The 17,344-nt window shown below is 30.5% G+C and overlaps 3 protein-coding genes across 8 annotated transcripts in view; 2 read left to right on the plus strand and 1 right to left on the minus strand.

The window, feature by feature from the left end:
• Window positions 1–10,341, plus strand: part of LOC108763305 (mediator of RNA polymerase II transcription subunit 15) — an 18,750-nt gene extending 8,409 nt beyond the window's left edge. Inside the window, exons 1-6 of one of the 5 annotated variants that reach the window (XM_018510810.1) lie at window positions 1,891–2,167; window positions 2,560–2,633; window positions 6,620–7,118; window positions 9,172–9,341; window positions 9,482–10,019; window positions 10,101–10,340. In XM_018510810.1, coding sequence (XP_018366312.1) covers window positions 2,128–2,167; window positions 2,560–2,633; window positions 6,620–7,118; window positions 9,172–9,341; window positions 9,482–10,019; window positions 10,101–10,213 — 1,434 coding nt within the window. In that variant the 5' untranslated portion in view covers window positions 1,891–2,127 and the 3' untranslated portion in view covers window positions 10,214–10,340. Of the gene's footprint in view, window positions 1–1,890; window positions 2,168–2,559; window positions 2,634–6,517; window positions 7,119–9,171; window positions 9,342–9,481; window positions 10,020–10,100 lie in introns of those variants that run through there. The other 4 variants (XM_018510807.1, XM_018510808.1, XM_018510811.1 and 1 more) reach the window with 4 other exon arrangements.
• Window positions 10,342–12,837: 2,496 nt separating this feature from the next.
• LOC108763295 (intraflagellar transport protein 22 homolog) lies at window positions 12,838–14,501 on the plus strand. Of its 2 annotated transcripts, none has more exons than XM_018510791.1 (4): window positions 12,838–13,059; window positions 13,746–13,915; window positions 13,986–14,185; window positions 14,314–14,501. In XM_018510791.1, exons 1-4 carry the CDS (start codon window positions 12,946–12,948, stop codon window positions 14,475–14,477), a joined length of 648 nt encoding a protein of 215 aa, XP_018366293.1. In that variant the 5' UTR covers window positions 12,838–12,945; the 3' UTR covers window positions 14,478–14,501. The 2 variants fall into 2 exon arrangements, with proteins under 2 accessions (XP_018366293.1, XP_018366294.1); XM_018510792.1 differs by having other exon boundaries at window positions 14,330–14,405.
• Window positions 14,502–14,580: 79 nt separating this feature from the next.
• Ppat-Dpck (Bifunctional Phosphopantetheine adenylyltransferase - Dephospho-CoA kinase) lies at window positions 14,581–17,138 on the minus strand. Its single transcript, XM_018510788.1, has 5 exons — window positions 16,184–17,138; window positions 15,688–16,031; window positions 15,281–15,547; window positions 15,030–15,212; window positions 14,581–14,835 (listed from the first exon to the last, which is right to left on the minus strand). The coding sequence occupies exons 1-5, from the start codon at window positions 16,770–16,772 to the stop codon at window positions 14,632–14,634; spliced, it is 1,587 nt and encodes a 528-aa protein (XP_018366290.1). The 5' UTR covers window positions 16,773–17,138; the 3' UTR covers window positions 14,581–14,631.
• Window positions 17,139–17,344: the final 206 nt, after the last annotated feature.

Consider the following 17,344-nt stretch of genomic DNA (forward strand, 5'->3'; position numbering starts at 1 on the left):
GATTTTCAAAATTCAAAATGACGGATCCAATATGGCGGACGCAAATTCGAAAAATGGTTTGATTTCTACAAAAATTTGTATCTTTAGATGTTCGTGATCGCGAATTTAGAATTTGAGTCCTGACTCTAGGTATCTGAAATTCGGATACATTATGACGAATAAAAATTCAGTAAACCATTCATGGTTTACAAATTGGAGATACAAATTTTTGTAGAAATCAAACCATTTTTCGAACTTGCGTCCGCCATATTGGATCCGCCATTTTGAATTTTGAAAATCCGATTTCAAATTTGGATTCAGCGACCTCAAAAACCATGATTTTACAAATTACAGTCGAATCGATGAAGTATAAACATGTTTTTTTTTCAAATGCGCACATATACGTCATGAGACGAAAATGGCACGACTTTTTTCTGCGCATATGTGCGTCACTGACATTCAAGGGGTTAAGAGTTAACCGTGAGTTGTGGAACTGGGTCTAAATGTGAGCCGCGCGGAGACTAAGTTTAGTACCTAATAAAATGTTATTCCACATTGTATATTGTTTTCTACCTCCTGTATGCCATTGTAATCATTAATTTCGGATTCTTTTTCGTTTGGATACTGTATCCAGGCAATTAAAATTGATGTAATATGTTACACTACTTACCAAAAATTAGTTTAAATAAAAATTTTCATTGTTTTATATACATAAAGCTACATTACAAAACGGAAATACATTACGTATACTATATATTTCAAATAAAATTTTCCTGTAAGAGGAATATATATAGTCGAATGTGAGAAGAATACTCGACTGTGATTGGTCAATTTCTTACTCTTACTTCTTACTTCGTGTATTGTAGACAACGCCTAAAGTCGTAATTACACTAGCGATTGGCGATTGTGATTGACGATTGAGGATTACTTTTCAACCAATCAGAGCCTGAAAGTCATCGATTTCTTTGTTCCGATTGGTTGAAAAGTAATCCTCAATCGTCAATTACAATCGCCAATCGCTAGTGTGATTACGGCTTAAGGGCTGCCGCACACACCTTCCGTAAGTCCGGATCTACAATAGGTGTTTTATGCCTTATGCCGTAATGCTGGAGTCACACTGCATACGATTTGCGTCGTACGATGTTCTGCAACCAATCAGAAAATAGAATTCCGATTATACGAAGCAAAATCCATCGGAATCCTGTTTTCTGATTGATTGCAGAGCGTCGTACGACGTAAATCGGATGCAGTGTGAATCCAAAATAAGAAACTGACCAATTACAGTCGAATCCGAGAAGAATAAGCAACTGTGATTCGCCCATTTCTTATGGCTTAAGGCTTAAAACCCTATTGTAGATCCGGGGTAACAGTAACCTCAAGACGTACCATAAGAATTAGCCAATCACAGTCGTGAATTCTTTTGAACTCTTAATTCTGATTGGCTGATACTTACGGTACGGCTTATGGTTACTGTTACCCCGGATTTACAATAGGGTTTTAAGCCTTAAGCCATAAGAAATGGGCGAATCACAGTCACTTATTCTTCTCGGATTCGACTGTAATTGGTCAGTTTCTTACGGCATAAGGCATAAAACACCTATTGTAGATCCGGACTAAAGGGCTTCACACATGAAATGCATAACAGAGCATAAGCATAACATAAGACTGCTGGACCAATGAGCATCTAGCATAATGTCGCCATATTGATTTACATATGATGCTCATTGGTTCAGCGGCCTTATGTTATGCTTATGCTTTGTTATGCATTTCATGTGTGAGAGCCCTTACTATTACAGAAATTTTGTCTGCGGCAGCCCTAAACACTCCCAAAAATGTACGTCGAGCGTCAACATGAAAAGGCTCCTTTACTTCCGATATTCCAAAAGACCAACGTCATTTCCCCTTCCTGCATGACACGGTAGCAAAAGCGAAGTACGGCATTACGGCAGTGCGACGTTGACTAGTATGGAGTGATATCTATCGGAATATCATACTCATAAGAACAAAGTCGTTAGACGGCTGCACGAGATAAACGTGTTGACTCAACTCGTTTTCATTACACCGATTTTGTTTTTCCACATCGCAACTGAACGAAGTTTTAATCGAGGGTGATCCTGATCGATCTGGATAGCGTTTATCGCTTCCAACATGTACACACGAAGCAGACAAAGCCAGAACTACGGTAACGGTATGATTTTTCCAATAAAATGAAATTTTCGGCCTATAGATCATCGCATGTCGCATTTTGTCGCATCATGTCGACGAAACGCAATAAGCGAAAGTGATTCCTTGCAAAGGGAAAAAAATCAATACCGCATACGTCGCCGGTTAGTACGAAGATGGCGGTCTTTCGTGAGCTTTCTTGTTGGCGCTCGTTGAGAACATGGCGCGACGTCATGATTCACCGAATATGCTTGATGATCGTGAAGGGCTGTGCCATTTTTAAGTGCGCTTGGTTAATACGAATATCCGGGCATGAAAAATTTTTTTTATTGAGAATTTATTGAATAAAGTACTTGTGATTTGAATTATTATACTTTTATAAGTAATTTGGTATTAATAAGTAATTTGGTATTACAGGACGAAACGCGAATAATCCCCAAGGCCAGGGAGGCCAAGGAAACCAAGGAGGCCAAGGATCGTATACAATGCCTGTAAGTTTTCTTTTTCTATCTTTATTCTTATCTTATCATAATATTCATGACGATATTCACATATAATTATAGGATGCAATCCACTTTATGTTGCAAATGCTTTGAAGCATTCTTTGTCAATTCGTAAAATTCTTTCTTCTGATTGATCTACAAAGCATTTACAGCATTAAGTGGATCCATAGCAATATAAGATTTGTTCGTGTCATATGTGCAACATGCTCTTAATATAGCTCCTACGTATTCACATGTGCTCATTAGAATAAGTTTGAGCATATGACATGAACAAACCTGTAGATAAGTAAAGATGAGCAAGTTAGCTCTTAGTACACTTCATTGGATTCATACATTTGCGTCCTACATATTTCTTTGAAAAGCTAGAAGCATCAAGTAATTATTTATAACATTTGTATACAATATTTTTAAATACAACCTTACAAATGATTTCTAAACATGTTGAAGTATATTAAGAATTACCAATGTCTAGTTCCACCAATGTAGATTAACTTTAATATCCTCTTTAATTCTTAGACTAGAAAAAGATAAAAAATTAGTTAATTAAAGTTAATCTATATTAGTAGAAGTGAACATAAATTTTTTTTATATTTGTTAAAATAATGAAAATTAATTTGGGAAACAACCCATTGTGTGTAGTAAAAGATCAGGAAATCATTGTGTGAACTAAGAGTTAATGCAAGTCAAATGCGATAATTCTGATTTAAAATTATTTTACTATTGTAAACACAGCCGTTTTTCAAAAAAATAGGGACATAAACACTACCACACTTTTATAAAATTATTTCTCATTGCATATTGGAATAAAATCTTGGATGCTTTGGAAACTTTCGAAAAGATATGGAAAGAAAGCTTTAAAAATATTATTATATATAATTATATATAATTAATCCTTATAGGTATAAATATATCTACTAATGCAGGAAATATGAACACTTTATGTTTCATAAAATATTTTCGTCTTATAATCTCAATAGATTCAAATTTCCCCTCAATATCGGTGTATTTATTTTATCATTGTGTATATATGATAATGTATATAGTAATATATAGAACATATTAAGATGTGTCCAGATTATCGAGCCAAACTTTCTTGTGAACCGAGCATATATCCATGATGCATACTTACATATGTGCATACATCCATACCGTCTAGTTGAACCACGAGCCTAAAACAAATGCCTAGTCAGTCACAGCATGAACTGGATAATGGATGAATTTAATGATATTCATTGTATATATATATATGATGCGTATATATTTAATTATATAAAATACAATTAAAAATAGATCGCAGAAATGTTCAGATGCTCACGAGGCTCAAAGCTCTTCTCTATAGGTTTATCTCTAAGCTCGGCTCGATAACCTGGACCCACATTTATAACATACATAATACATTAAAGTTTGAACAAATCGATGAATTGCTCTCACATTTTTCTTATGTAAAAAATGATTATATTCAAGAGCATATTAAAATATGATTAATAATGCTCTTCTCACAAAATCAGATAATCTATACTTAAGAGTTAAATTACTCAATTTTTTGTACAAAGGATCCCGCACGTTTCATATGGAAAAACTGGAGCAATTTGACCTCGGTCAAGTTGCTCCATTTTGAGATATATTGTACTTCTTATGATTCTGAACAAACGTCTCCATTGCCACATTCACATAAAATCAACAGATAAAAAGATATCGCGCTTTGAAGTCATAGAATTTGAGTGCCGTTATATCTTCTTAAGATAACTCGATGCTTTCTTTTATATGTAACAGGTATACATACGCATGTATTCTTGAATGTAATTTCGCGCGCATACACACATCAATGTGTATACATATATAATATATTACTCTTAAAACTCTATTTTAGTGTTATTCAGAATCTATGATGTGAACGTGACTGGTTACTTGCATGACATAAGTAGGGTCCAGACGTTCGTGCGTGATCCCGTGTCGCATGCGGAAAACTGCTTGCGCGTTTTTGTTTACATTTTAGTAAATCGCGTATTTTCTTGTAAGTAAATCGCAACTCACAGTACAAAATAAGCGATCACCGCGGATGATTTGGTAACTGATAAAACATAAATTTTGCGCGAATTATACTTTGTTTTCGAAATGATCGATTATATATAATTATTATATTAATACATAATTAAAAGTGAACAATCGTAATAGAATTCCGTGTTATCGAGAGGATTTACGTTAAACAAGCACCCCGATATGAGAGGTGAGGGGCTCACGTTAGTAACAAACGTTATAAACCTATTACACATAAAAGAAAGCATCAAGTTATATTAAGGAAGTATGGCGACATTCAAATTCTGTAACTTTAAAGCGCTACATCTTTTTATCTGTTGATTTTATGTGAATGTAACAATGGAGACATTTGTTCAGAATCATAAGAAGTACAACGTATCTCAAAACGGAGCAATTTGACCGGAATCATTTTTCCATATGAAACGTGCGGGGTCCTTTTATTTGAGAATAGTGTTCTTATTATAATTTTTTTATAAATAAAAGTTGATTTAATAATTCTTATAAGCTCTTACAAAAGCCCAAATTATTCATCGGTTGGAATTTAGATATTTTATTGATATAATAATTGATATTGCGTATAATTGATATATGCGTATAATTGATTGTATCAGGAGACACTGTAGTGTCTCGGCGTTAAGGCACATACAACGACGAGATCAAATATACTTCTTAGTCTGTAGAAACAAAAAATATTCCGGATTGCAATTTTATACAAATGTGAAGAACAAATATTAATTTAAAATTTTATTATAACTTAATCATTCAAATAATATTTATCATTTATCTATTTAATATATCTATCATGTGATAAGGTATTTATTTATTGTTTATAAAATTGACTTTTTTGTTTGAAAATTTGATTAGCATCATATTCATTATTGTTCTTCAATATAAATAGTTTAAAAAAATTAATTTTTATTTTACAATATTATTACTATAAATCTATCTCTACGTAAAAATAAATATTTATATTTAATATAAATTTTAATTTATTAAAAAAAAATAAAAAGAATTAAATATGTTATGCCAAATAGTTTATATATTTGAATTTAGTATATTATAACAAATAACAAGCATTTTTGAGTATTGATTTAAAATATTGGTTGCGAGTGAGATTGAAAAGTACAATAACATGCTTGTTTTTATACATAATTCAAATTCCATATGCTGTCGATAAGATTTCCAATTGCATGTACTAATTAGTGGTCCCTACTGTCCCTTTCCCTGCAACGCAGGTACTAGTAGCTATACAACAATACCGAGGAGGTGCATTCGACCAAAGACTAGGTCGTCGGTTACCCACATAGCATACCCTACCGTAGGCCGTTTTCTTGGTAGTTCGTGCTGAACTCGTGCCTAAGCAAATTTCATTCTCATAAAAATGCTGTATTATTATAAACATTTTACTTGCTGCATTAAATGTTTGATTCCTAGACATTTTATTTAAATTGAATAAGAGATCACATGGATCTTTTAATTTACAATATTTACATTAAGATCCATAACATAATTTCATAATATAATAATATTTTGTTGATCTCTTTTTACTTTTTAACATGTATTCTAAATTAACAATGGAAAGCATAATTTCCTTTTTTCTTTTCTATAAATATCTACTATATAAAAAAATGCTGTTTATTAACAGCGTATCTGTAATTCCACGAACTTAGCTCAGTCATGAGTAAAGAGACGTTGGCCACAGAGAGTAAAGGTAATGGTTGGTATGAGCTATAAGGGTAGCATTTAATTATTTTAACATACGATACTAGACCTTGGTGGGGTAGCACAACCGTAGAGGTTCCTTGTGTAGCGGCGACCCACCCTATGTTTTACAGTATAATACACAAGGAAGTTACCAATCATCGCAATCTACGTCCATTCAACAAAGCAATTATAAACAAGACAGCGTACAAAACTCACAAGGATTCAAATCACAGCAGCAACAGCAACAGCAACAACAACCACCGCAAATGGCAGCAGCTGCATCAACACGGCCTGTACCAACTATAGCACCTACACAACAACTAAAACAACTTCAAAAGCCTCCACCACAATTACAGCAGCAACAAGGACAGCAACAAAAATTACAAATGCAGCAACAGCAGCAGCAGCAGCAGCAACAACAACAACAGAAACTACAGCAGCAGCAGCAACAAGTACCACCGCAGCAGATAGTTATGCAACAGCAATCGCAACAACAACAACAACAACCACAACAACAAGCGCCGAATCCGCTTCCATTGCCGCAGCGATTGAAACCGATTTTAAAACATACTACAGTAGGTGCACAATCCACTGTTGGACAAACTGCTGCTCCTCAGCCTTTGATTGCTCCGAACGCATCTAATAATAATTCCGAGGCGGATGACAAGCCTGAGAACATGGATGTTGACATGCAAGATGCTCAACCAAGATGGCGAAGGAAGATACCTGGATGTAAGTACTTACAAATAAAACAGAAATGCACTATTTTGTACATCTCTGTAATCTCTTTAGAATTTGAATATTTAGAACAATAATATAAAAATATATAGCAAAGATGTATAATCCTCTTATAATGTTCTAATGCAAGTAATTAACGCACATAAAGTTTTAATAGATTTTGATAACTTTTTGTGATACAGTATTATAAATAAATGTTTAATTGTAAAGTTATGTAACATTGTAAAAAATTTTATGAAGCGTAACTATAATGCTGGTTCTCTACATTAGTCGCATTGTGCAAGCGATCCAATCAACGTCAAGCTAGCTCGACTCTGGACCGCAACGCTTGTGATACGCTTGCGACATGATACAGGGCTAGGCAAAATACATCATTAAAGTATTTGAAATACAAAATACTGGCAATCTTAGTATTTTAAATACAAGATACAAAATACTGACAATCTTAGTATTTGAAATACAAAATGCAAAATACTTTTTAAATTTGTATTTTAAATACAAAATATTATTTTAAAATACAAAATATTTCCAAATTTTTTATTGTAAATACACAAAGTATAAGACTGGAACAAAGTAACTGATTTATTCAGTTATTTCTCATAAATATCCCGCAACATTATGTGCCTTATCATAAAAAATTAATAAAATTGTTTGATAGATGATAATATAAATAATGAAATCATACGAATTCATCGCTATAAAAATATTGTGATAGTATTGAAACTGTGAAGAAAAATTATACGATACTGATTGTTAAACAGAATAATAAGTAAATATAATTAAACATTACAGTAAAATAATTCTAATATAGTATAATCCTTCGAGACAAAAGTTGGCAGGAAACATTGAGAACATAACATAATAATTGAACAAAAAACAACAATGTCACTTCACACTTGCCACAAACAGTTTGCGATACACCGGAATACACAATTTCTGATAGGTTGAAATCATATTATTCTTCGCTATGGCTATTTCCTCGCATTGTGTCTGGAGCTTCACTCTCTTGTACTCTTTAAAAGTTCTATTGTTCTATGCTACCAACCGCACGAGAACCTCACGAGAAACTTATTTTTTTGTACGAGATTATAAGATTTGATAACACTGATGACTTGACACTGCTTGAAAGTTAACGAAAATAATCAGTATCGCCATTATATGAAAAAAAAATTTAAGTTACTATTATTGTTGTCAAAGATCATTATCAAGGATTTTTTTTGTATTTCAAATACAAAATACATTGAAATTATATTTGAAATACAAAATACATTGAATAACCTTCTTGAAATACAAAATATAAAATACATTTTGTATTGTATTTGAAATACAGTATTTAAAATAGTATTTGTATTTCAAATACTGTATTTCAAATACAAGTATTTGAAATGTGCCCAGCCCTGGATAATGTAGAACCAGCTCTTTTAGAATAAATAAATCAAGGAATTTGTGATTAAAAGAATGAGAATTGCAGCATTCATAATAAGGTAGAGCAGGGTTTTTTCTCGCGTTTATGTTTCTGGACAGCATATGTATTATTTAAAGGTTGTGCTTGTGCTCTCAAGGAACAATCATGATTGTGTAATGTAATTATAGGCCCAGCGCACAATAAAAGGAATAAGGAATTAAGAATAAAGGATAAATGATTTCAATTTATATCAAAAACTACTGTGTATTCTGATGTATCCGATTTCTGATAGGTTAAAATCGTGTATTCTTTATTCCTAATTCCTCCTTATTCCTCCTATTGTGCGCAGGGCCATAAGCACGTCACAACAAAGAGATATTATTTGCTATCGTAGATTTTCGAATTACTTTAAAGTCGAAATTGATGGGAAAGCCCTACTCTATCCTATGAGATTAAATATTAGTGATGACATTTCACTGCGCAAATTTGAAGATTCGGGAGCATTGAATGATCTAAACTCAATTATACTTGAGTGTAGACTCCTGTAATCAATGTGAAGTTGTTTACTGATACGTAAATTAAATTTTAATTATTCATATTATATTATATGTACATATATTACTAATGTAACAATTTTTATAGTTAAAGTAAATAAAAAATTAAAACGTCTTCGTATGAATCAACGTCTAAGGAAAACTCTACAACCTAAAAACGCAATTATGGTATTAAACGAAATGAAAGCTGGAGTCCAATTTACATTCCCTGAAACACAAGGACCCATGCCGAATTCGCTTTATCTTGTTCATGCTGAGGTAATTATTTTGTTACTTTAATTATTTACATTTTCTTCTGATTCTTACAAAAGAGAGATACTTAACATATAATATGATGCTTAATATGTAATACGATGTAAATCTCATCTTTAAAATGCTTTAATAACATTTATTTATAGCTTGATGGTAAAACTTACGTTGGTCAAGGATTATCTAAACCACTTGCTCGCCAAAATGCAGCTGAAAATGCATTAAAAGCTTTATTACTTGAAAAAATGACAGCAGCATCTATGAAAGCACGTCTAGATGCTGAATCAGATGGACAAACTACTAATACATCTATGGATGAAATAAAAGAAGAAAATAATGATGATAGCATCACTATGGATACAAATTCTGAAGATGAGATTCCATGGAGTTCATTGGCCAGTTTTGCTCTTTATAAACTCTTTCTTGAATGGCATAATCAAGGAACATCAGTTCCAGTCCCACGACCTGGTTTACCAAATGCAAAAGGAGTTAAGAAAGAAAGTCCTAATCCTAAAACTTCTACTCAAAAGGAACTTCCACCCAATCCTACTAATATACATCCAGTTATGTTACTGAATCAAATGAGACCTGGACTAACATATGCAGAGCTCAGCCGTGTTGGTAACCCACCGAATACGATGTTTACTCTGGCTGTTGAAATTAGTGGAATCGAATATTCAGGAACAGGTATGTATATATTCTGCGAATTATTATGAACTATTTTTGCTATCATTAATACATAAATAATAATTTTTATATTTATTTCAGCTAAAAACAAAAAGGATGCAAAGAAAGCAGCAGCTAAAGCAGCATTACTGGCATTATATAACTTAACTTATCCGGAAGATGTTAGTAAGCAGGATTTAATGGCAATTGGTTAAAATAAATATCTTACATTTCAATATACTTTTCAAAATGTAATGTTATACACAGATTTTTTTATTTGATCTTTATCATAAAATATCAATAATTGTTTAGTGATTTGATGACACTGCTACTTGTATTATTTACCCATGCTGACAATCTTAAATTTTTTGGTGTAATACTTTGCAAAATTTACCTTTCTAAATATAATAAATATAATGAAAATTACATGGTTTTGTCATCTATCAAAGTATAAATATACATATAAACCACATGATTAAAAAAGATTTAATTAAATTCACACCTAATTTCTTGCGATATTATTTTTTCTGTATACTTACAATTTAGTGTTCAGAAAAATACTATATAACAAATGATTTATATGTACAAAAAATTAAATATTTATACCTAAAAATGATTAAATCAATCTTTAATAATTATGCACGAATCTAGACAAAAAGAGCCAGTATCTTGTAAATTGTAACATTGGCAAAATACCACAGAACTATCTTGATTTCTCTTGACAACACTTACGAGAAAGGTCCTATGCGTCGAGTTATAGCTGCCATTGTTATCGAGAAAACTAGCCCAACATTTAAATGCGAAATTTTTTTGTTGAATATATATTTTTCATAAACAATTAAATATACAATTATATAATACACACTTTAGACCTGTCCAAAACTTGGCTCATGAGAGCTCAATGCTTCTCCCTTTTCATCATTTCCGTTGAGCGAGACAGATAGAAATTAAAAAAAGATAGACGCTACACCAGATAATCATTGGACAGAGCTCTATAGCATCTAGTTTTTTTAATTTTCTTTCCATTTAACTCGAGACGATATAAAAGCGTTAAGCTCGCAAGCTAAGTTTTAGACAGGTCTGAATTATATACAATTAAATGTATAATTATTTATACTATATTATTTATTAATTTTATATATATATATATATAAAATTAATATAATTATTTAAAAAAATTTTAATTTGATGTATTACTTATAATATTCGGAATGCTTACGGAAAAAATAATATTATAAGAAGTTAGGCATTAAATTATTTAATATCAGTTATACAAATATGATGGTATGTGTTGGTACAATGGGTAATAAAATACATATTAGAATTATTTGTAGCTCATATTTAAAGTATTCTTTAGTAAACATATCTTTACATAATTTCATTTAGAATTAAAAAAAAAATTTTACTGTAAGTAATTTATATCACAATAGCAAAGTGTACTTCACAATTTGATGAGCAAATAACTGTAATCAAATTACAATTTTTATTATAATCATGTGTTAATTATTGCAATAATAATGGTTACATAATCCATGGCTGCATTACATAGTGTTAAATATACTGTTAAGAAAACAGTATTGTAACGAATGTATTAAACATTTAATGTATTCAATAAAGTATCATAACTTTACAAATGGCATATATTCATTTTTTATACATGATTTATGTATAATTACACATTTTGGAATATTTAATTATGTTAATTATGTTGAAGTGAATATTGCAAGACGATATAAATACCAAAATAAATTACATATAAGGAAAAGTGGGGGAACTGTGCGTAGCGGGTAATTGTGCGCATCCTGGTTTGGTACTTTTCCAATATATGAAGACATCACCGTGGCGAAATTTTTACGCAGGAAGTCGTCCTCTTAAGATATAACTACAAAAGATAGACGTACATACATCACTAGCCAGAGAAATACAAAAAAGTGAAATTACATCTTGTTATTTTAGCATTCAGAAAATAAGGTGGTAAGTCCGTATTTTTAATTTGTTTGTTTAAAATTGTATATGTTCTTAAAATACGTTATTATGTGCATTTTTTGAGCTGTTATTTATTAAGTTTGGTTAGGAATTGTTGAAGTAATCGTATTTCATACCGAGTCAGGTCGCGGCGGGCAACTGTGCGCAAGCATTTTAAAATGCGCACAATTACCCATCTTTCATATACTGTATGACTAGCACTAGTTTTTTCGTTTCTTTTTGGCATTACTATTTTATTTTGCCAAAGTCTATGTGCATTATTATTATATTAGTTTTATATTTTTTCTTAATATATACAATATACATTTAAAATATGTTTAATATATATTTATATTGCAATATAATGAATGTATGTTCTGATTTCTATGTCAACATTCCACAATTCATTCATTTTTTACGGCTTTTGTTTTGCGCATAATTACCCGACGCGCGAGAAATTTTTTCGCTTTTCCGTTTTTTCCTTTTTGCCAAATACAACCTTATTGAATGAAAATCTGTTCAAGATAAGAATACGTAATGGTAGAAGAATGTTTATAGTTTCTATTTCCATATTTATATCGCTTTGATCTTAGAAAATCATCCCAAGAAAACAAATATCCCTTAAATGCGCACAATTCGCCCACTTTCCTCTAATGTAAATTAAGAAACAGTTCGTATTTATCTTCAATAATTTGTTATGAACATATATACATGATGTAAAGAAACATTAGTTGCTTTAAAGAATACAGACAAAATAGCTAATTTTTTTAAATAAGCATATATATATATATATATATATATATATATATGGACTTGTAACTTTCTTACTTATATAAATAAATTTTAAAATTATTTTTGCCATTTAATGCATTTTGTATAATTTCAATTCAAATCACGTAATGTGTCTTCATTGCTTTCTTAATAATGTTTTGTATTTGTATACCTAGGCAACGGTTGTTATAGTAACAATTGCCAAACAATAATGCATTCTGTATTGTACATATCCATCAGGTGCAATGGAATGTTAATATATACTTGCAATTACTATTGTCAAATAATGTACACATTAAAATTAGTAATGATAGGACCAACTGAGGTAAGATTATCCATCAATTGAATATTTGTACGTATATTTAAAAAAAGATATGAAAACGTTATATTATCAGATTTTGCCAAAATTATGCAAATCTTAAATATGTATATACAAGGTGTCCCGTCATTATTGACAAAGCGCTCTTGTATAGATAGAGTGGACTAAACTGAGTCGAAATTCTCTACGATTTTGCAATTTTCACAATAGTTAATAAGATATTACTAAAAATCATCGAATATTAGTTTTCGATAATTTTTTATTCAAGTGCTATAAACTTTACAGAACAATATAATAACAAGTGATGAAAATTATTAATTTTTTTCTCGTAGAGTTCTGAGAATTTTTTCAGAATATTTTAATACTGTATTTTCTCATGTTGGTAAAAATAGTTGCCAATAAAAAAAATGCAGTACTAAAAAGTTGATAAAGTTCTGAAAAAATTCTCTATAAGAAAGAAAATGAACAATTATAAAGAACTCTATGAGAAGAAAATAAACAATTTTTATCACTTGTTACTTTTCTGTAAAGTTTATAGTACTCGAATAAAAAATTATTGAAAATCAATATTCGATTTTTTGTAATTAATATCTTGTTAACTATTGCGAAATTAACATTCTGTTAACTATTGCGAAAATTGCAAAATGGTAGAGAACTTTTCAATTCGTGCACATACATATATATTTATTTAGAGCGGAAAGACCACAATAGCGAATTTCCTGGCAGAGGCTACGGAAATTCCGTATGATTATCGTCCAACTCAAGGTGTTCGAATATTAGAATTTGAAATTAACGATATTGAAATGAATAATGAACGCATTTCGAGAGATCTTAAACTGTGGGACTGCAGTGGAGATCACAAGTAAATAACATTATACATGCTTTTGCAAAATTGAGAGAAAGATAAGAAATTGTAAAAATATTTTTAACAGGTTTAAAAATTGCTGGTCAGCTATACGTAAAGATGTAGACGGCGTAATCCTGGTATACAATGCAAAAATGCAAGATTCTTCAAGAAAATTGAAAGAATATTACGATTATTTTGTTAGCGGAGCTAAATTAGGGCCAAATTGTTGTGTAATATTCTTTTTTGATCCTGATAATACTACATCAAGTGTATCGAAAATTATTTGTGAGTATTTCAATAATAATCTAATTCTAACAGAATTTCGATTTCTAAATTAATTTTTCTATTTTCCAAATTTAAAATAAAAAAATCCTGTATATAAATTAATTTTTTAATTATTGTATCTGTTTAAGCATCTAGTTTTTCTAGTGTCTCTCATGTCAAATGCAATGTGGATGATGGTGGTGACAAATTAAAGGCTGATTTTCGATTGTTTCTAAGTGCCCTAATAATAAAGCTGCATGAAGATAAAGAAGAAAAACTGATAATGAGTGACAATATATTATTTGCTAAATAATATTTTTACTTTTTTGTAACAAGTAATAAAAAAAATAGTATTCTTTTGTTATTAATATCTATCTCTGATACTTAATTATCAATATTTCTCTCATCAATGCGCATCAATATCCTAATTATAAATTGTATATCAGAGAATAAGTAAATGTTATTTATCAAAAAGCCTGCAATTTGTTTAAATCTTGTACTAGTTCTTTCCATGCTCTTTCTACTTGCACTAAGGTTCTTTCATAACTCCACGAAGTACATATAACAACATTGGCTTCCTTAACTTGCTCCATGGTACTTGGTTGCATGTTAATTCGTAATTTTGCTGCTTCTTCAGATAATCCATTTCTATTCATAACTCGTTTTATAGCCTACAAATACATTTAACATGGATTTATAAAAATATTTAGGTTATATAAATTATAAAAATATTTTGTATATATTTAAATATAAAATAAGAAATTTGAAATAATATAATAGCTAAATAGATTCTTATTAGTATGTATACATATACATATACATAGACAAAATATAATTTATCTGTAAGACACACACAAAGTCTAACCTCATTTTGGGGTATAATACAAGTCCAAATTTCGCTGCATTCATTTTGCCATTCAGCTTGAATTAAAACTGCTGCTTCCAGTACAATAATATCACGACGCTTGTAAGAAAGATTTTCTATTTCTTTTTTAGCTTCTTGCAGAATTAAAGGCCAAATTAATTTGTTCAACTTTTCTAATTGCTCCTACATACATAAAGTACTTTTATGAAATAACATACGTAATAAATATTATGGAATATGAGGCCAAATACCTTATTATTAAATACAATATCACCAAGTAACTTTCTATCTATAAATCCATCCGAGTCGAGAATAGAAGAACCAAAATATTCAATTATTTTATGAAAGCAATCTGTTCCTGGTAAATACAAGTTATGAGCTAATTTATCACAATTTACAAGACCAGCGCCGAGCTGTTGCAATTTTTCAGCAACTGAAGATTTTCCACTTGCAATGCCACCCGTTAAACCAATGATGTAAGGTCTTAAGATTCTAGGTCTTAAGATTTTACTTTCACTCTATATATATAATAGAAGAAATAGATTATTAAATTATATAACAAAATGCAATTTAAATAGAATTATATATAGAAAATTTCATATAAAAATTATTTTATAATTTTTTGTTGTATTGTAAATATTCAATAGAAAAAACCTACAGGATCTTTAAGCCTTGTGCCAAGTAATCGCATTCTGTGATTACTAGAGCTAATTTTAGCCTCTTCATGTTCTTTATGGACCTCATCACCTACTAATTCTATTACATGAATGTCCAATTTGTTTAAATCTTTTTGCAAACGCAATTCATTGATTTTATCACCTCCACGTTTTGTTTCTTCACTTACAACTATCATCTCTAATGTTGGATCTTCTTTAGTAGGTCCATAAATGTCATTAATAGGAACAACATTATATGATATTGATGAGTCTACATCTTCCAAAAAATCTTCAACTTTTTTTATTCTTTGCGTACACGGTTGTATAAGTTCCCACAACACTTTGCCTAAAAATATTTATTTGATTTCTAAGTATACCACTGTATAATGATATTAAATGATTAAGTCATCTCATAGTTTTCCTATCCACAAATTATTTAAAAACATTATTATAGAACAAATTAATTTAAGCTAAGTAAGAATTACGAGAATTTGTTACCAGTAATCATATTAATATCTGTCACACCAACAGTAAGTTTTTCTGTACAATGCAATGCAGCCTCACTTAACAAAATCTTATGACCATTGTGCAATCGATCAAATGTACCACCTAGTACTACATTCTTGTAAGTTTTCATTTTCTGAACATCATATTCTTCATTTTTACAATAATTTAGACTTGCACCATATATGTTGTTAACAAAGTGGTAATTCAGCGACTTGTTTGCTAAATGGTCCTGTATGAATGTATCTGCCTCTTCTTTACTGCATTTTTGATCAAAGATCACTACTTCTACAGGTTTTTTAGTATTTATAATAGATCTATTGGGATATTTCAAGTTGGTGAGCAAAATACGAATATCAAGACAAGAAGAAATTGTAGAAGTACTTTTGTATATGTCAATGATCTTCTTAGAATATTCAGGATCTCTTTGTTGCAATGTTCTACAGTTATAATTTCCTGCAAAAATATTCTTCCCTGGAAGATATTGAATGTACAATGTCTTTAAAACATGTTTCTGAATTACGAACAACAATCCCTTCATTCTTGCAGGATTTGTTAGAACTAATAGACCAGTATTTGCCATATCGGAACAGATATATTAAAATTATTTTTTGCTTCTAAAATGCACTTTTCTAATATTTCAATTCACAATTAATTTATTAATCTTAGTGAATAATGTCCAAATCACATTCAATTTTTTTCCAAATCTGATATTAGTTTCAGGGTAGTTTTTATGATATAGCAATTATTACAACTGGGAGATACAATAATCCAAGTATAGACATTAATCATGACTCTAATTGGATCTGATAGTTTATGCGTAAATTTACGTAAGCTTTTTAAATAATTTTATTTATCAAACAATTGAATAGAATCAGCAGGAGTGACTTTTACTTCTTCTCGATTTTGATTGGCCCAGTTTCTGGAATAACCGGATAAACGTGGTCAATATAGCAGAAATAACGAATTTTTCTTTTATTAATGGGTGCATTCATGATGTAAAAAAGTGTATCACAGGCCTAGTTTACACCGAGGGTTTAATCCGAGTCGGAATATAAGAACCAACCAACTGCAGTCGAGCATTCCCTTGTCGTTCGACTGTAAAGGATCCTCTACATAGAAGTCGTAGATGGTCGTGGAGTCTAAAGGCCCGTC

This window comes from Trachymyrmex cornetzi, unplaced genomic scaffold (assembly GCF_001594075.2).
Source record: "Trachymyrmex cornetzi isolate Tcor2-1 unplaced genomic scaffold, Tcor1.1 scaffold35, whole genome shotgun sequence".
Classification (NCBI taxonomy): domain Eukaryota; kingdom Metazoa; phylum Arthropoda; class Insecta; order Hymenoptera; family Formicidae; genus Trachymyrmex; species Trachymyrmex cornetzi.